Below are 21,009 nucleotides of genomic sequence, written 5' to 3' on the forward strand. Positions count from 1 at the left end.
TCAAAAAAAGAATGTTACATTACTATTCTAATGAAACAAGGTGATTTAAATCTACTTCTTTGGACTCAAAAGTCTCAGCACCTGAAACTGTCAAAATGTAGGCATTACCTGCTACAAATTCAGTTTCCATCTCTTCACCCAGACTTCCACAGAAATCAGTCTCCACTCATTTGCCCACTAGCAAGCTGGCATGAAACCTGCTCCTTCCCTCTTTCATCAGGATACCCTTCTCTCCCAGTTCTCCCCACACTTAACTGACATTCCTTCCTATTCTTCTTCCCAGGCTTCCCATCTTTCTTCACTAACCCCTAAACTTCCTTTAACTTTAGACAAAGTTCCCCACGGAGCTGATACCCATTCACAGGGAGTCACTTCTCTCTCCCCTGTCTTTATACCTCCAGCCCAGCTTGCATTCGACTGCCATATACGCATGTTCCGGAGTCTGCTCACAGCTCCACTAAGTGGACCAATAGCAACCTCAAAGTCATGGATTATCTTAACCTGAGGTTATCTTCATCTGTCCTTTCTCCTATACTCTATATATTGTGGCAAACAGAAACTGTAATTTCTTATCAAGGTTAAAATACAGAAAAACATACCCAGCTCTTCCTCCTCTTTCATCCATCACACTCAAATAGTCTCCTGAGTTCTATTTAATATTCTCCCCTTAGGAATTCTCAAACCAATCCTGTTGTCCAGTCGCCACACCCTTGCCTTAGCTTAGGCCTTCATCATTCCTTACCTTGTCATATCCCCTATTTTTGAACTCACCCCATTCTATCTCCCACAATGACAAGACAGTGATCTTCCCAATACAAAAATCAGATTACATATTTTCATTGATATAAATGCCTTTAATGACTCATCATTTTCCAAAGGATAAAATCCCACTTCCCTAGAATAACCATCTTAGTCCTTTAATACCTTCCTTGCATTTCCTTTGTTCTGACACCCTGTGCTCCCATAATTTTGAAGCACTTTCAGTTCCCAGTAGTTCGCATTATCTCATTCATTTTGCCTTTCACATGTACTGCTCCCTACGCCTACACTGTCTTCTCTCCCAACACACCTCCCCCTCTTGCTTGCTTAATGCACTCATTATTCAAAACCCAGCTAAAATATGAAATCCACTGGAAAGTCTTCCTAATACTTCCAATCCAACCCGTATTAGACATCCCTTGTATAGCATTCCGTTATTCATGTGATTATCACATTGAATTATGATCAGTTTTTACTTACCTGCCTCTCCTCTAAACTGTAAAACAGTCAACGCAACCTTAGAATTTAATTAAAAACATCAAAAGGGCTGTTTTCTGCCTTGTAATTGGAACCGTAAATTTGTAAGGCCTTCTGGGAAGACAATTTGGCAGTATCTATCAACATGCTAACCCAGTAATTCTAAGAATCTCTTCCACAGATATATTCAAATATGTGTGCAAAGATAGATATAGATGATAAATGTTCATGGTAGCACTGTTTGTAATGGTAAAAAAAAAAACTGAAATGATCTTCAAGTGAGTACATCTTATCATTGACTACCATTCAGATGTTTAAAAATACAGATTTGGAAAATACTGCCAAGTAGAGTAAGGTAAGTCACAGAAAATATTAAAGTATGATATATTATACCCCTGCCAATCTCTACTTGACATAGATTTTATCTGTGCAAATGCATGGGGGGAATCAGGAAAGGCTGTATCAAATACTAATAATAATGATTAAATGGAGTAAAAAAAATATACTCCTGAATGCTTTTTTAAAGATAAAAATATATTGATGAATATAAATCATTACTAGCAGAAAAAAAAATGGATAACAATCACTTCACAACAGTTTTAAAAAAATCACTCTTCCATAAAACTAAGGGTCAGGACTATAGTGACTATCTACAAATCCTGAGTGCAATTTTCTTTTAAAGAGTTTTTTTCACTTGAATAAGGAAAAAGTACTCACAAACCTTACATTCTAGCCAACTGATCTCTTTCTTGGAGGACAGACTTCAACATTATGTCAATCTATGCTCCTGAGGAAAGATTCTTCTCAAATTATGAACAAGGAAGTATGCGCTTATTCCATATATAAAGCTAATGTATTTCCTCCTAGGGATGGAAATATGGTTTTGGCTATATAAAATTGTCCCTCTCATTCTGCTTCAATCTTTGACATTTACTCAGGTACCTCCCTCTGAGGACAGAATGGAAGAGAGAAGCAGGGGATCCTTTCAACCTAAAATGCTAAGATCATAATCATAGCATAGTCAATTATGTTTTAGTGTGCCTACTGTTTTAAAGTTTCCGTAACACTCATAATTCTCATACATAGGTTTGTTTTGTTGAACACAAATGCAAAGTAAGACAGAATAAACATGCACAAACTCAAAAGCAGCACTGACAGACCCTGCACCTCCCCTTCTATCTGACCTCTCAAATATATAAGCAAAATTGAAAAAAAGGCTTATTGGAAGCAGGGAAGGTAAAAGGATGGAGATGGACCTGAGAACAGGATGATATCATTCTTAATATGCAGTAGGACTCTTCCAAGATCACATGGAAGTCTTTTTGCAAGCTTTCTTTCATCTCCTCTGAAAACTCTGAACAATACTTTCCATAAATCATGATTGTAATGGTTGTTCATTCTTCAAGACAGAGTTCAATAAACTCCAGGGAAGAATAAAATGATAAAAACCCAAAAGAAATACAATGTACATTCTGGAGAAATAGCCCAGACTCTTTAATTTTTATCCACAGATCATTTCAGTAGCAAGAGAAATGAGAAATATATAAGGCTCAGAGAACACGGCAAAACTTTGGTTTGTAAAAAAAACAAAACAAACAAAAACAACCACACACAAACAAGATAAATGAAAAGAGATGACAAAGCAATAATTTTTTAATTAAAAAATTAATAACATACAGAAAATAACCTCAAATACTACCCCATGTACCTTTCACTGTGATTAAACAGATGTTAATGCTTTCACTGTGTTTACCTTTTCTTTGAAGGATACAATTTTATAAATATAAGCTGCTCACTCACTCTCTCCTCCCCAGTAACCAATGCTACTTAGTTCTTATGCTGTCATTTCAATTCACACTCTTGTGCTACTTATGTGTATTTCTAGAACATTATTTATTCTCAGCTTCAGTGGCTTATAAAAACATATATAAATGGTATCATAACCATATACATATACTTCTGTAACTTTTAAGTTGTCATCATTCTTATTTTTGAGACTTATCCATGTTGCTATATTAACTGCTAGATAGCATTCCATGTATTACTAACCCACCATTTATTGATCCACATTTCTACATAGGACCAATTAAGTGCATCCTACTTTTTCATATTACAAACACTAAAATATAGATGTCTCATTGTGTACCTATAAAAATAGCAGCCATTATTAAATATAAAATCTTAAAGAAAATCTAAAACTGGAAAATTGAAGTAAAACTAACATGGATGCTAAACAGGAAATCTATTTAATGGTGTTCAGCTCAAGTGTCTATTTCATAATGGCCCCAAAGGAATTACTGCTTTCCATCTCATGTGCCTCTTTCTTCCTTTAAATAAACTACAATTCCTCACAAAATGAGTCAATAAGATTAGCCATAAGAATGACTAACTAAAGTGCCAAGAAGACTGAACCTGAACCTGTGTGTGCACGCACATGTGTGAGGTATGTAGGGAGATTCTGGTTATTTCTCTGAATAAGGATTTAGATTAGGCAATTTAGAAAATATATTTTTTTGTTGTTGTTGAACAGACAGCCTTTCAAAATGACCAGAAAAGGTAAAAATAAAGGAAAGAAGATGCTTCATTATAACAGCATTATTTCCAAACAGAAGCCAATGCAGTTAAGTTGACTTAAGGAGATGGGAATAGAATGGTATAGCCATTATGATCCTCCCACAAGAGATCATTTCTAGCCCCTAATTTCTTTGAAACAACACCTTTTCTGGCTTAAAAGTCTAGACTCTTCCTACGGGCAGCCCAATGCCTAGATGAAATAAAACACAGGATGTGTGTGACAAGAGGGAAGAAAAGCACCACGTGATCTTTATTAATTAAACTTGTAGAATATTGAAAACAAGGATGGGTGGAGAGATAGGCTCTCTGTTCCTTCCCATAAACACAACCACTTTAATTGAAAATCAATACATTAAAAAATGGGCAAAAGATTTAAAGAGTCATTTCTCCAAAGAAAATAAACAGATGGACAATAAGCATATGAAAAGATATTCAAAATCATAAGTCATCAGGCAAATGCATATCAAAACCATTTCACATGTACCACGATAACTATAATTTTAAAAATGGAAAATGACAAATGTTTTCCAGGACGTGGAGAAACTGGATCCTTCCCACCAGTACTGGTAGGAATGTGTAATAGTACAGTCATTTTGGAAAACAGCTGGCAGTTCTTCAAAAAGTTAAATACAGAGTTACATATGACCCAACCACTCCACCTAGGTATATACCCAGGAGATTTGAAAACCTGTGTCCACACAAAAATTTGTATATGAATATTCACAACAGCATTATTCACAGTTGCCAGAGGTGGGGAAAAAGGTCAAATGGCCAGCAAATTATGAATTAATAAACAAAATGTGGTGTATTTATACAATAGGATGTTATTCAGTTATTTAAAAAAAATAGTAAATACTGATACATCCTATAATATAAATAAATCTTAAAGGCATACAACATGAAAGAAGCCAGGCACAAAAGACCACATATTGTATGATTCAATTTATATGAAATCACCAGATTAGGAAATTACAATGAGAAAAGTAGATTAATCATTGCTGGGGGCTGGGGGAGGAAGGAATGAGTGACTGCTAATAGGTAAAGAGTTTCCTTATGGAGTGATGAAAATCCTCAGAAAGTCATAGAATTAGATAGTGGTGATGTCTGCACAATTTACTAAAACCCGATGAGGTGTACACTTTTTAAAAAATGAATTTTATGATATGTAAATTATATCTCGATTTTTTAAATTAAAAAAAGAAACTTAAAGCTAGTTTTAGAGAAATCCAATTTGAAATGAGAAAAAAAATCAATACGTCAATGTAAAGTTTTATCACATGAACAGACATAATGCATCTCAACAAATTCTAATTTGATAAAAAAACATGTGAACATTTCAGTGGTATTATTGAGAAAGGTAATCAGTAGCATTTACTAAGGGCTTACTTATACATGAAGCATTATTCTAAATATTTTACATAGACATATGGCATATAATCCTCCTAGCCCTCTTATGAGGTAAATACTCTTATCCTATCCCCATTTTACAAATAATAAAAGTGAACCCCACATAGGTTGAGCAATTTGTCCAATATCATATAGTCTGTGTGTTTTGCTACATATATACTTTTAAATCCAGTAGAATCCATAATATGTCAAGTTGATATAATTGTATATGTATGCTGTGCGTGTGTGGTAGCTAAAGATAAATGAGAGATTATTCTCTGCAAGTGTCTAAAATTCTAAAAATATGAAAATGAGAAAAGGAGTATTTCACTGAAAGAATCTAATTTCTCTTTTCTGTTTTACAAACATATATTTTTTCAAATGGTAGTCATTCTTCTCTTAAAAAGTTCAGTGAATTTCATGTAATCTGGCTTCAGATAATTGAAATTATCTTTTTTAGCCACTTCCTCTATAATTAAGGGTAACAGCAGCCAAAATTCCTAGAAGACAAATTTAACTTTTATTTAAAATCATCTAGTGATAGAAGTGTTTATGAATCAAAATTATTTTAAACATCATTTGTTTAACGAAGGATCTTTCACTGAAAGATTAATGGGTAAAGATTACATACCTTGTTTTTAAAATAAACCTCAATTGGCAAAATGAAACCAGCATACCCAGATTCTTCTACTTTGTAAGGTGGATCTTTGCACACTGCAACATTAAAAAAGAGAAAATAGGTGAGAAGAGAATAAAATACAAAAAGACATTCTTCTTTCTTTTGAAAAAAAAAAAATGCCATTCTGCTATCTAGATCATGCTCAATTTTCACAGCCTATCTGCATCTGCCCCATCTGCATCTCTGAACTATCCTTTACTTCTCCAGAATCTACAATAATTTTCCTAGGTAAAGCAAATCTGTAAGATATTTGCTCAAATCTTGATGGGGGAGCATCTCAGCAGTTAATCACGATCACTAATAACTTGACTGCAGTTGTTCTCTCCCTGCCCTAAAGCTTTAGGGAAATTGATGATAGCTCCTTATGCCCCAAAGCTTGAAACCTTCCTAACAAAAGTATTATTTATGTCAGGTTTTTTATGTAAATCACCTCACCCCTTAAATCCCTTACTTTTTGGAGATATCCTGATTTCTATGCCAAAAAGTGGCTGGACACCCTCCTTCCTTAGAAAACCCCAAGTCCTGGGCAGCCCGGGTGGCTCAGCGGTTTGGCACCACCTTCAGCCTAGGGCCTGATCCTGGGGACCCAGGATCGAGTCCCATATCGGGCTCCCTGCATGGAGCCTGCTTCTCCCTCTACGTGTGTGTGTGTGTGTGTGTGTGTGTGTGTGTGTGTGTGTGTCTCGAATAAATAAATAAAAAAAATCTTAAAAAAAATAAAATAAAATCCCAAGTCCAGAGTCTCCCAGTGTCATTAGTGCCCATAACGTCACTATCCCAAATTTCCCGCCCAAAAAAAGAATTAGGCCAGACTATATAGACAAGTTCTTGGGAAATGAGAGACATCCTAAAGAAACTAAATATAATTTCATATCACTAGAATATCAATTAAATTGAAATCAGTCACAAGCCAACTCAAATGATTCTACTTAAGACTGCATTCGATAGTGTCACAAAGAAGTAAAAATGTACATGCTGAACATTAAGGTGACACATGTGGCAGCTCCAGTCCTCTGCAGCAGCACTCCAGCACACTTTTTCAGCCTTCCTCTTGTGTCATCCATCAATCCTCCTATGCTACATTCAAGTGCACCAACTTCCCCCAAATATGACCAGCATTTCCCAACTGTGTCTCGTCCTCCTGTCATTCTCTGCATCACACTTTGATATGACTGTTAGTATCTTCTCCTAGCTCAAATTCAAATTTCATCACAAATTTTGTGGCCTTTCCAGACCACAAAGTACCATCATCTCTTCTCCTTTTAACCCTCCCAAAGCATTAACTGTCTGAATCACTGGTTTGACACTCAACAGAGTTCCCCATTACCATATATTCAGGAATCTCATCTGTAATTTCCTTCCAATCTTCAAGGACGGAAACATTTACCTCAGGAACAGAGTGAATATCAAGTGTCAGTGGCTCTGGCACATGTGGGTGCTAATCCGGGCTCCACCTTGGACTAACCAGGCTACCGCTGGTTATTGAAAGTTACTTCAATTCTCTGAATGTTGGGTTTTCTTTCCAACAGTGTAAGGATTAAAGAGGGTGATGGATATAAAAGACACAGCACAGATCCTGGCACACACACATTCTCAAAAAGGACTGAAGTGAGGCAGGATATCTAATCTGTGAAATATCCAATTCTCATGTAAATTTTTTGGATGAAACCAGAAGGCAATAAGTAGAGCCCTGGATTTAGATAATATAAGACTCAGGTCCATGGCCCCTGGACTAAGAATCTTCCAGACAGCTTCTATTTCCGTTCCCTTTAAAAAGGAACACTACTGGGGTACCTGGGGGGCTCAGTCAGTTAAGCATCAGACTCTTAGTTTCAGCTCAGGTCATAATTTCAGGGCTGTGAGACAGAGCCCCCATGTCCAGCTCTGCACTGGGCATGGAGCCTGCTTAAGATACTCTCTCTCCCTCTGCCCCTCCCACCTCATTCTCACTCTTTCAAAGAGAGAGAGAGAGAGAACACAAACCATCCACCCAATGATAAGCATGGCCATCAAGATGCAAGAAGACTGGGGACCCCTGGGTGGCTCAGCAGTTTGGCGCCTGCCTTCGACCCAGGGGGTGGTCCTGGAGTCCCAGGATTGAGTCCTACATCAGGCTCCCTCCATGAAGTCTGCTTCTCACTCCGTGTCTCTGTCTCTGTCTCTGTCTCTGTCTCTCTCTCTCTCTCTCTCTCCCCCTCTGTCTCTCATGAATAAATAAATAAAATCTTAAGAAAAAAAAGATGCAAGACTATGTAGGTCTAGAAATTTAAGCGTAAGGCATTTTTCTTCTATACAATGATGATGATGTACACGAAAGTTGGTTAGACAACTATGGCTATAAAGACATATATTGAAGATAAGATCTTAACACTTGGACATCACTTTTAACCCATCTCAGGAATCCTTCCCTAAACAGACATCAGAAACAAATCAGGAATGAAGAATCTCACCTGATCTTACAAGTGTCTCTAATAAAAAAATGAAAAAGCAAAACAGAGTAGCTTCAGTCATGTATCCACTAACCACCTGCCAACCTGTCATGAATATTCAAATATCCTGGACCCTTGGGAGGGGGTACACCACCAAAAGCATTGAGCAATGCCCACCCCACCCCAAACTGAAGGCTCATATTACACCCATGACATTTCCAGACTGCAAAGCCTCTCTGCCACACTGCAGTTTCAGTGTCCAGGCCGTTTGGGATTAATCATGCCAATGTCATTTGAAGGAAGTTTATTCTGTGCACTGCTGTACATGCCAAGCAAGTTAAAGCTGCTCCTCCGTACACCCTTTTGTAGAATTCATTTTCTCTATTCTGCATGCAAATTGCTTCTATTATAGGAAACAGCTGTTAGTGAGCACATCTTCTAGTTGAAAGTTTGAGATTTTTTTCCCACCCTCTAAAGGAAATGATTTGTTACGTATTAATATTCCATAAAAGTCTGGTTTATTTTTTTAAAAGTCTGGTTTATATGAAACTATTTACCAATGCATACCCCAATTATTTTCAAATTCAATATTTTCATAAATAACAATAAACAATGTCTGTAGAAGCACCCTGAGTTCCTAATTAGAGGCAAACAACAGGAAATTTTATACACAGTAAACATGCCAGAAAATCAGTAGCAATACGAATATAAATCTATAGTCCTAATCTGAAGAATGCCAAATTAGGGGAAGTAGTTTTTTTTTTTTTTTTTGGAAGTAGTTATTTACTCAAGTATCTTATAACCTAAATCATTAACATGAGTTTCTAACCTAGTTCTTATAAAGAAACAGGAGTTCAAACTAAGAAACATCTTAGCCAGTAGGGATAGTACATTAGACATAAAGGAATTATTGTTAAACTAACAGGACCACCTTTGGGATCTCCTTGTGTCACTCAGCCAAACTTCTTCATTAAGAATCCCCGTTCCATCATCACTGACCACTGTGTCACTGACATAAGATCTAAGCATCCCAAACCCTTCAACTCATTCTTCCTTGCAATTGTTTGAGAATTAGATAATCTTAAGATCTATGTAATAAAACTTACAGAACTTATTAAAGGGACATTCATCTTTGGAAAGCCATCAAATTTTTTTAGGTGAGGGTAAAATGGGAGGATTAACATCCCTTCTTGAAACTATACAAATTAATTCAGTAGAAATCACTGGAAGCTCTTTATTCTTGTCAAAATCCAGCCCAGATGTTAGCTCTTTCAGAGTGTCTCCCTTGTTCCTCTTCCAAGCTTCTCTTGTTGCACTTATCAGGTTGGAGCATTTATCAGACTGTCAGATAACATTCACTCGCCTCTCAGACTCCTCCACTACATAGAGCACCTTGAGGTCAGCAACCCCATTATTACTCATATCTGTAACTCTGGGCACTAACACTGAGCCCGGTAAAGCAACAAATGTTTATTGAATTGAAATTTTTTAAGATACAGGCCATCCTTCACTGATTTCCATTGTTAGATAAGTTGCTTTCCAGGAGCAGCAATGAGTTGCTCCTAGTCACTCAAATTCCTCTCCAAACTCCCACTTCCTAAAGTCAACATGAACTTCTAAAAGATTGGTATAGGTGAGTGACAGAAAGTGTTGTCACAGAGGAGCCTTCTCTTAAAAACCAAATACTCAACATGGAACTGGTTCTAATTCTGATAGTACCAAACCTCAAGAAACTGAGTTAACAAATCGAGCCACAAGATTCCCAGGGTCATTTTGAAACTGACATTATAGAGCCATAAATAGCATGTCCCCTGCTGCTCTCCTTCCACACACTACTGCTCATGTATTCCAAGGCTCTAAGAGACATTTCCAAAGCATTCTCTTTCCAAGTAATCACATGCATCATGAAGGTCTACCAGCACACAACACTCATGCCTGAGAGGAACAGCCCAAAGTGTATGTAAATAATAAATAATGGGTTCTTTCTCCTAAAATAGCTTTTCAAAAGTAGGCACACTACCCATATATTTAGTACAACACTATCCATATACATTGACCATTAACCTATTTAAGTTGAGCAAAAAAATGCACACAAGGAAGAAAAGGGGGAAAATAGGTCATATTCTAGTTAATGCAGAGTAAGTCAAACCTTACTCATTACCCAAGATTTTTAATATTCTTCCCTTAGGAGAAAAGGCTTCAAAAAAAAAAAAATCTGTGTTTGGTACAGGGGAAATAAATACCTCTTAGATGAAAAAATAAATTTGTGCTTATATCATAAAGTTTATATACAGACAAAATAAACTTAATTAAAAGATTATATTTTTTAGCACTAAAAAAAAAAGAAAAGAAGAAGCTCTTACAGATTCATAAGACCGTCACTTAAGGCTTTAAAAAAATATCATTAAGCAATAGTTTTTTTCCCTAATCCTTAGGAAAACAGCTGGTAGATTTCTCTCCAGTCTGTCTGCTTAGACACTATGATTTATGCCCATCCGAATACTTCTGTTCAGGACATGGCTACTTGACCATTGATAATTATTGGTTTTACTTTATTTACTGTGCAGAGCCCTTCAGGAAGGAAACACACCAAACTCTATATATAGACTGGTTATTACCAATGCTTTGTGATAAATGTCCCTTCCAGTTTGAGCATTTTGGACTACTTCCACTCCTGCTGAGTCTGCCATCTTTAAAGCCCCCAAGAGCAGTGAAATAGGGTGCTGCTTGGCCTATGTCTCTGCCCTCCACTGTCCTGTGGGAGCGTTTACAAGTCCAGGGGCTAGGCTCTAGCAGTCTAAGCACCCCACTGCCATTGATCATGGCCAAGCATTTACACTTGAGACATCTTAAAAAGAGCAAATATCGACAGTTGGGGTTTTTGTTTTTATAAGCATACACACAAGATCACACACAAAAGATGCTGCCATTGCTTCTATTTAGCCCATTTCAAAACAGGTATTTCTAAACAACAAAAAAATATTTTCCTCCTTTCCTTGTTTCCCTGAAAAAGGACTAAAGGTAACATCAGGCAACTTTTGAGATCCACTGGTAAGATTTTTACCTTGTGGTGCTGGTGGTTGTTTTTTTTTTTTAAATTAATTTTTATCTTTTTTAAAGATTTTATTTATTTATTCATGAGAGACACACAGAGAGGCAGAGACACAGGCAGAGGGAGAAGGAGGCTCCATGCAGGGAGCCCCACATGGGACTTGATGCCAGGTCTCCAGGATCAGGCCCTGGACTGAAGGCAGCACTAAACCTCTGAGCCACCAGGACTGCCCTGGTGGTTGTTTTTAATTCAAACGCAATTCTAAAAACCTAATTGCTTCACATGCAATAAAGAACTGTGGCCACACAAGATAACTGTCCAATTAACTTTCACAAGAAACAAGCTAGGGATCCCTGGGTGGCGCAGCGGTTTGGCACCTGCCTTTCGGCCCAGGGCACCATCCTGGAGACCTGGGATCGAATCCCATGTCGGGCTCCCAGTGCATGGAGCCTGCTTCTCCCTCTGCCTATGTCTCTGCGCCCCCCCCCCCTTTGTGTGACTATCATAAATAAAAATAAAAAAATTAAAAAAAAACATAATATTAAAAAAAGAAGAAACAAGCTAGATACACTTAACTGGACAGACATGGAATACCTGTCCACCTCTTCAGGACTCACTAATCAAGGACCAACTCAAATCCCCCACCCGTTGTCAATACTGCAAAACAAAAATGGTAGTTTTCCTCTTCTGGGTTCATCCTTTTCTCATTGATCCTATTAGCTAGTCCTATTATATATGCTACTATCAAGCTCCATCCTCACCCCTATTTAATTCTAGGCTTCCCAAGAGCTATAGCTGTGCCTCCAACCACTTCTCGTCTCTGAACCCAGCCCATTAGTTATGAAATGGAGTTGAGTCAATGGAACATAACTTTATTATGAACTTCAAAGGAAGAGATGGAACAAGTTTGGCAGTTCAGAAGAAAGGCCTGGATGGGAAGCTAGGTATGAGCAAAGGCATTAGGAAAGTTCAATAGCATAATGGAACAGTTACTATAAGCAGAAACACAACTGGCACAAAAACAGACACATAGATCAATGGAACAGAATAGAGAACCCAGAAGTGTACCCTGAACTTTATGGTCAACTAATATTCGATAAAGGAGGAAAGACTATCCATTGGAAGAAAGGCAGTCTCTTCAATAAATGGTGCTGGGAAAATTGGACATCCACATGCAGAAGAATGAAACTAGACCACTCTCTTTCACCATACACAAAGATAAACTCAAAATGGATGAAAGATCTAAATGTGAGACAAGATTCCATCAAAATCCTAGAGGACAACACAGGCAACACCCTTTTTGAACTCAGCCACAGTAACTTCTTGCAAGATACATCCATGAAGGCAAAAGAAACAAAAGCAAAAATGAACTATTGGGACTTCATCAAGATAAGAAGCTTCTGCACAGCAAAGGATACAGTCAACAAAACTAAAAGACAACCTACAGAATGGGAGAAGATATTTGCAAATGACGTATCAGATAAAGGGCTAGTTTCCAAGATCTATAAAGAACTTATTAAACTCAACACCAAAGAAACAAACAAACCAATCATGAAATGGGCAAAAGACATGAACAGAAATCTCACAGAGGAAGACATAGACATGGCCAACATGCACATGAGGAAATGCTCCGCATCACTTGCCATCAGGGAAATACAAATCAAAACCACAATGAGATACCACCTCACACCAGTGAGAATGGGGAACATTAACAAGGCAGGAAACCACAAATGCTGGAGAGGATGCGGAGAAAAGGGAACCCTCTTACACTGTTGGTGGGAATGTGAACTGGTGCAGCCACTCTAGAAAACTGTGTGGAGGTTCCTCAAAGAGTTAAAAATAGACCTGCCCTATGACCCAGCAATTGCACTGTTGGGGATTTACCCCAAAGATTCAGATGCAATGAAACGCCGGGACACCTGCACCCCGATGTTTCTAGCAGCAATGGCCACAATAGCCAAACTGTGGAAGGAGCCTCGGTGTCCATCGAAAGATGAATGGATAAAGAAGATGTGGTTTATGTATACAATGGAATATTACTCAGCCATTAGAAATGACAAATACCCACCATTTGCTTCAACGTGGATGGAACTGGAGGGTATTATGCTGAGTGAAGTAAGTCAATCGGAGAAGGACAAACATTTTATGTTCTCATTCATTTGGGGAATATAAATAATAGTGAAAGGGAATATAAGGGAAGGGAGAAGAAGTGTGTGGGGAAATATCAGAAAGGGAGACAGAACATAAAGACTCCTAACTCTGGGAAACGAACTAGGGGTGGTAGAAGGGGGAGGAGGGCAGGGGGTGGGGGTGAATGTGTGATGGGCACTGAGGGGGGCACTTGACGGGATGAGCACTGGGTGTTATTCTGTATGTTGGCAAACTGAACACCAATAAAAAATAAATTTATTATAAAAAAATAAGCAGAAACACAGAAAATGATGAAAAAACAGACAATATGGATAATGTTTATACTTAGAACCTCATACCATATACACTCAGAAAGCTCAGGTGGGCAAAAAATCAATCACATATATAAAAGAGGGATCACTAACTTTGAAATGTCACAGAAAACCCCCAGATTTGGAAAAAGAGTTCAAGACTCCAAATTGGTCATGTTGAAAAAATCTTAATGGTGAACATAAAAATGACTTCATTTGTTAGTAACATGGAATCTTTACTTATAGATTTAGACTATTTCTAGCCTCTCTCTCCAAAGGGAAAAAGGGGAGGATTGTTTTTTTTTAATGTATGCACATTTTTAGCTTTCAGAGCAGTTACATCATCACAGTTAGCAAAGCTCACCTAGCAGAAGTTAAGTCAATACATTACACCTTCAGAGAATATAACTGTGATATTAAAACAAGAATAACTTCATAATCATTTCTTCAAGGAAGGTATAACAAATGACCCAACAAATACAAAAGTTGCCCTGAACTAGACAATATTAAGAATTGTAGGAAATACTAAATATAAATACTGAATTTTACATCTTTCACTAAAATTGACAATACTTCTGCCAACCTGCTTCATAATAACTAAGTATATGGCACTGCATCAAAAACTGGCCTAGTGGAAATATATTTCCAGGCTAATTTGACAGGAAATAGCAAAAGTATATCTTCAGGCAAACTGAAACCTGAGACAGACCTAATTCCTTCATTGAGAATTGTTCAAATAGAAAAATCTTAAGATTTCTTTCTCATAGGTGATCACCATTTTTAAAGTTAAGCCTTAGGGCCACCTGGGTGGTAGAGCTAGTTAAACATCTAACTCTTAATTTCAGCTCAGGTCATGATCTCAGCCATGAGAATGAGCCCCATGTCGGGCTCCATGCTCAGCATGAAATCTGCTAGAGATTCTCTCCCTCTCCTCTCTCCTCACCACACGTGCGTGCAGATGTGCTCATTCGAGTACACTTTCTCTCTCTCTCAAATAAATAAATCTTTTAAAGTTTAAAGTTAAACCTTAGACAAAATATTTTTCAGAATACCGTATTTCAGAAGGTCCATCTAGAAAAGCAACATTAGTATGTGGAAAATTATCTTCTTGAAAAGTAACTAAGAACCTCTCAATACCTGGCCAAAGCATCTTCATTTCAGTGTGTAATGCTACATCAAAAAGCTGGCCATCACACTTTCTCAAGGACTTTTTATTACTTAACCAAATATCTAAAGAGCTATTGAAAAATCACTTTTCCTAAAATAATCACCTCATGACTTCTGGATGTTGCAGAAGTAAACAACTCTTGCTTGGGTCAGCCTCTGGCATCAAAGTTTTACCCCATGTTCTACATTTGACCCAGCTGTCACTAAACTTGGTGCTTTTTATTTAAAGGGGGAAAAATGCACATGGGTGGCTCAGTTGATTAGACATCTGACTTTTGGCTTCTGCTCAGGTTGTGATCTCAGGATCCTGAGATCAAGCCCCATGTAGGGCTCTGCACTCAGCAGGGAGTCCACTTGAGATTCTCCCTCTCCCTCTGCCCTCCCCACACTGCCCCCTACTCCACACTCACTCATGCGTTCTCTCTCTCTCAAAAAATAAATCTTTTTTAAAAATAAAAAGCCATCCCTGGGTGGCTCAGCGGTTCAGCGCTGCCTTTGGCCCAGGGCGTGATCCTGGGGTCCCGGGATCGAGTCCCACATCAGGCTCTGAGTATGGAGCCTGCTTTTCCCTCTGCCTGTGTCTCTACCTCTCTCTCTATGTCTATCATAAATAAATAAATAAATAAATAAATAAATAAATAAATAAATAAATAAATAAATAAAATCTTTTTTTTTAATTAAAATTAAAAAAATAAAAGGGGGGAAAATACATTTAATGTCTTCGGTTATAAAATTATCCCATTTTCTGATTTATAGTAATTCATTTTTTCTCAATACTATTAGCCTAATTAATTCAAGCTAACAGGAACTATATAATCATAGGACTACAAAGTTAAGGTGGAATTCCTGCTCTCAAGCAGATGACACTTTAGCCAGATACACTGCCATCTAAGTACAGATTCTATGCTAGAGACAAGACAGAGTAATGAACACAACTGACATGACCTCTGCACATATAAAACTTACATCCATTGATGAGAGACAGGTTGGGCAAGGAGCAAAGAGAGAACACACACACACACACACACACACACACACACACACAAGAAAATACTGAGAAAGTCTTGAGTAACAAGAGCTATAGTAGTGGAAATAAAACAGGCAAATGCGAGGAGAATGGAGAGCTCCTTTTTATTTTAGATTAGTATTCCCTTCTCTAAGGAGGTGACATTTAAGTTGAGGCTTGAAAGAAGAAAAGGAGCATGTGTTGGATAGGCAGGACACAAATGCTATTTATGGTGCTTACAGAGGAAGATAAGAAAACCCAAGGAAAATTTGTCCTTCTGTTAGCCTCCAGGGCTGCTTAGCCCCTTACCTGGATTTTCTCTCTGAGGTGAAGAGGCTTCCTCCTTCCTGAACATCGCCTACTTGGATTTCTCTTCTATCCTGAAACCATCACTTAACACCCACATGGGTTTGGCTACTGTGATTTCACAGCATGATTTCCTAAATCTTAAAATCTCCTAATGCTACAAACTGGCAAGAGAACAACATATGTACTTACAGAATCTTCATTATGATTCTTCTTTGGGAAGGTTTTATAGGTAGGTATCATTCTTGGGAATTGCATGGCCTAATCTTAAATGATATATATATTTTTTTAAGTCTGTTCTTGAAATCTCAAGAGTTCTTACATGCAGTACAGAAGGAAGCATCTAGGGATGTGTGGGTGGTTCAGTGTTTGAGCATCTGCCTTCAGATCAGTGTGTGATCCCAGAATCCCCAGATCGAGTCCCGCATCAGGCTCCCCAGAGGGAGTCTGCTTCCCCCTCTGCCTATGTCTCTGCCTCTCATGAATAAATAAATAAAATTTAATTTAATTTAAAAAAGGAAATGTCTAGACTAAGGAATGCCAACCATAAAAAGTAGTGGATTTTAAATGCAATTTGAGAAACAGAAAGGTCATAAAAGAAAACCTGTCTACTCAAGGGGAGGAAACCTGTGTTATAAGGAAAACAATCACACAAGTCAGGAGAGAAAGGAAGAATACAAGGGTGATGCCATTCAAAATAATTTACAATTTTCTCAAACACATATATACTCATTTAAAAGGGATGTTTTTCAACTGAAATAAAAATGTTCTTTCAATAAGTGCACAGTCTATATATAAGAGCCACTTTGAAATATGTTGTGCCCATCTTTTCTTATACAGCATACAATACCATTTTCAATACTTGGTAATTAATGTTTGCTTTATCCCTTTCTGTAGGAAAAACAAATGCTTCTGGGGAAGGAATCAAAACTATTTTAACTTCAGATCTTGTAGATTCTACTTTGTATTTCTCCTTAGCATTTGGCACAGATATAGCCTATCCTAAGTATCTTAATTGATTTAAGCTCCATTAGATATTACAAATGAAGACAGAATGAGGGTGAAGCTCATATGATGGCAATGGTTTCAACCTTGTGCGTACAGAAATGTGGTTCCTGTCTGGCCTGACAATATTTCAATCTCCTCAAATAAAACAGGGAAATTTTCGATTACTACGCTTCTAAGGCAAAAGTTTTTGAACTATGTTCCAGGAAACCCTATAGCCTTGAGTATATATTGCTTCCACAAAAGCACTGTTTGCCCTAAACAATGAAAATTTAAACAGCCTAAAGGCCAATTCTGCATTTTAGATACAGTATTAGGGTCCCTTTGGATTATGTGAGGAAAAAAAAAGTAAATCACTGCTAAGTAAAATCTGACGCTACTGCTCAAAAGTACATTATAAAAATTAACCTAAATCATTAAAGTAAATCTAGTATCAGAGTGTAAGTTTTTTCTTAACCCTGCTAAACATGGTAGTGATCTACTATTTTCTGCCTACCCTGTCTATAAAAATGAGCTGTACTGACATCTCAGTTTGATTTGTAGCTCTAACATGTCTTTGGGCTAAACAGAAAGAGATAAGAACAGGAGAAAAACAGCTCCTACTATTCTTTGTAGGTCAAAATTTGTAAAATATCTTCTGATTAACCGATGCAGTGCTAAATGCATGGTATCTTTCATGGTCTCTGAAATCCAGGAATTATTCAGTAGGAGGAAAAAGTACAAATTTAAATGAAATCAGAACCAACACAAAAACTATTAATAGCCAGTATTCTGGATAAGAATCCACAAACTGAAAAGCTTACGGGACAAACCAGGGAGCAGCAGAGAAAGTCAGTCATTGGTTTAATTTTGGCTTGTTTAAAAGAAAGCAAGTATGATTGTGCCCCCAAAAACAGGAAGAAAAGAACATTGTGGGCACCTGGGTGGTTGACTTGGTTAAGCATCTGCCTTCAGCTCAGGTCCTGATCCCAGGGATCTGAGATTGAGCCCCACAACAGGCTCCCTGCTCAGGAGGGAGCCTACTTCTCTCTCTCCCTCTCCCTCTGCCTCTGCCCCATCCCCCTGCTTCTGCTCTCTCTCTCTCTCAAATAAATAAAATCTTTTTTAAAAAGGGAGGAAGAAAGAAAGAAAAGGAATGGAAGAAAAGAAAAGAGAAAAGAAAACATCGTAATGAGTATGAATGATTCTAGGAAAAGCTTATGAGGAAAAGATTAAAGTACAAGCTGATGTGCATGAGAAATACTCCACTAGATGGATAACTGAATTAGGTAACTCTTCATGGTTCCTTTCAATCTTGAGATACCAGATAATCACATTTTCTAAAAGGAAGATTAAAAAAAAAAAAAAAACCCACAACAGGATATTGGTAAAGAATTTGGGAGCCAATGATTAGCAGCTTTAATCTCATTTGGGAATAATAGAGAATCACTTACTCTTGAGTACAGAAACAAAGGTATCCAAATAACACACAAGGCACACTGACCATTGCTTCAAATAAACCAAGGAGAATGAGAAGTAAAGAAAATTGGGACAGACTATGAAGCAAGAGGAGGAAAAGAAGGCTAAAGGTTAAAATTGCCACCATACCCCAAACATAAGCGTGCAAGTGCTCAAGTAAGTTAACCACTGAAGCTTATTGTATGAATCATAAAAGTGTTTACTAACTTAAACCAAGGACCTGCTGAAATCTTTAGTTTCACAACAGGCAGCATTTTGTGGCAGAGGAAATTTTATGTAGCGTGGAGGCAGAGCTTAGTGGTCAAGAGCCAGAGCTTTTAAGAAGAATCCCTTGGTTCAGAGATCCCACCTTGGAAACTCAAATCATACATTCTGTTCTCTCAGTTATAAAAATAGAGCTAATGCTATTACTTACATCACAGAGTTCCTTAGGCTTTAAGAGATCATCCATGCTAAAGACATAAATGAGATAATCCCTATCAAGCTTCAGACAATTTCTGGAAACTAGAAATCATCCATTTATCTGACAGCAATCAAATACAAACTGTAAGTATTAAAGAACTTATTTTGAACTGTTGCAAAAATCTGCCACTCCCCCACTCCCCCCAAAAAACACAAATACACATATTTACAATCAGTTTAATTGAACATTCTTAGATTTGGTTTTACTGTTGCAATTACAGATTCTCAACAGGGATAAATGAAAAAAGAAAATAGTCTTCTTTTTGGAATTCCTTCAGCTCAATCCACCACTAAAAGTACTAGCAGTTGGTCTACACTGTCCATTCACTTCAAACTCATAAAGCTCTAGTTAGGACATAGTGAAAAGGCAGTAAACAAAGCTTCCAAGGTTGTGTATTACATACAAAACAGCAACACAAAAATACTGCAATTAAAGCAAACAAGTAGAAAATACAAAAGTAATCTGAATTTGCGTCCTGTGGTGTAGTAAAAGAAAAATTAGCAAGGACTCAAGAGATATGATTCTGGTTCCATTTCTACCACAAACTCACCATATGACCTTTAGAGAGTCCCTCTGACCACTCACTCCAGATCTGCTTGGTCACAGAAGGAAACTTTCCACTTCAGAGGTGGCTTCTACATCTAAAATTCTAATATTCTGATGACAAGTCCTATGTGCTACTTCTTACTGAACTTGAGGGCAAATGCACTGTCCTTTTTCAATATCATTGTTTAGGCATAAAACACCTATCAGTTAAACACCTCATCTGCTATAACACAATCAGGAAATTGGAACAAAACAAAAGAACAGTAAAACCAAAACAGAATCAGAATCACACAAATGTTTAAAAAGTGTTTCCTGGTAAAGACTTTTTCTTAAAGAAGAATTTTATTTTTATTAGACCAATAAATAAGTGAATATTTAATTTCCTTAACAGAGGCTGTCCCATACAAAAAAAAAAAAAATTCTACAAATTAGATTTTCATCTTCTTGTTTCCATTTCAATTATGAAGTCAGATTAAAAATCCACTGAAGAAGACCCTGTTTTACATGTATAAATCAAACTAGAAATTTGATTCCTCAGGAACTTGATATAATTTAGTTATAGCAGCGTATCAACTCAAGTATTAAGGAATCAAAGATCAGAATATTCTGGCAGCATTTATGAGAAACACCATGCTCTTAGAAAGCTAAAGTGAAAAATTAAATCAACTGTTTGCGCATTAGGAATAGCACATTATGTAAAAAGCCCTTGAGTGTTATGATTTTACTATATATTGCACTTCTAACACTCTTGTTCTTAATCACACTGAAACATATTACATTGCTTTTTAAATGGAATGCACCCTGCCACAATGCACTCAATCTTAATAGTATTCCAGAACAGCATGCCCATATGAAAGATAGGTTGATGAATAGGTTTATGCCCTATTCAAGGAGATGAAACAGCTCAATAGAAAGATTAAATCAGGCTCCTGCCAGTGGTTGAATCTTAAAGTCAAAGAGAAGAACACAACTCAAACCAAATGTTACAGGCAAAGGTCAAACAAGAGAATAATTAAGACCCTAACTTGAAGAGCTAGCTAATGTTCACTCATTCAGTGTAAATCAGAAGAAAAATTCCTCCTCTTAAAGTGTGATCATAGTAACTTTCACTAAGTTCCAAAAGATAAATTATAAAACTGAATGAAGGTGAGCTAAGTCCCAAAACAACCTTTACAGGGAACTGCTCCTCTTAATGGAACTAATGAAACTTGCATGCAAAATTACACATTAGAATCACTAATATCACACTTTAAAAATTAAT

The 21,009-nt window shown here is 37.2% G+C and overlaps 1 protein-coding gene across 2 annotated transcripts in view; it reads right to left on the bottom strand.

Moving 5' to 3' along the window:
* The window catches only part of MLLT3 (MLLT3 super elongation complex subunit), a 277,556-nt gene that overhangs the window by 113,822 nt on the left and 142,725 nt on the right, over positions 1–21,009 (bottom strand). For both annotated transcript variants that reach the window (XM_072841509.1, XM_072841510.1), the window contains exon 3: positions 5,828–5,910. In XM_072841509.1, the coding sequence (XP_072697610.1) occupies positions 5,828–5,910 (83 nt within the window). The remainder of the gene's footprint in view (positions 1–5,827; positions 5,911–21,009) is intronic.

The sequence above is a fragment of the Canis lupus genome, chromosome 10, assembly GCF_048164855.1.
Source record: "Canis lupus baileyi chromosome 10, mCanLup2.hap1, whole genome shotgun sequence".
In the NCBI taxonomy this organism is placed as follows: Eukaryota; Metazoa; Chordata; class Mammalia; order Carnivora; family Canidae; genus Canis; species Canis lupus.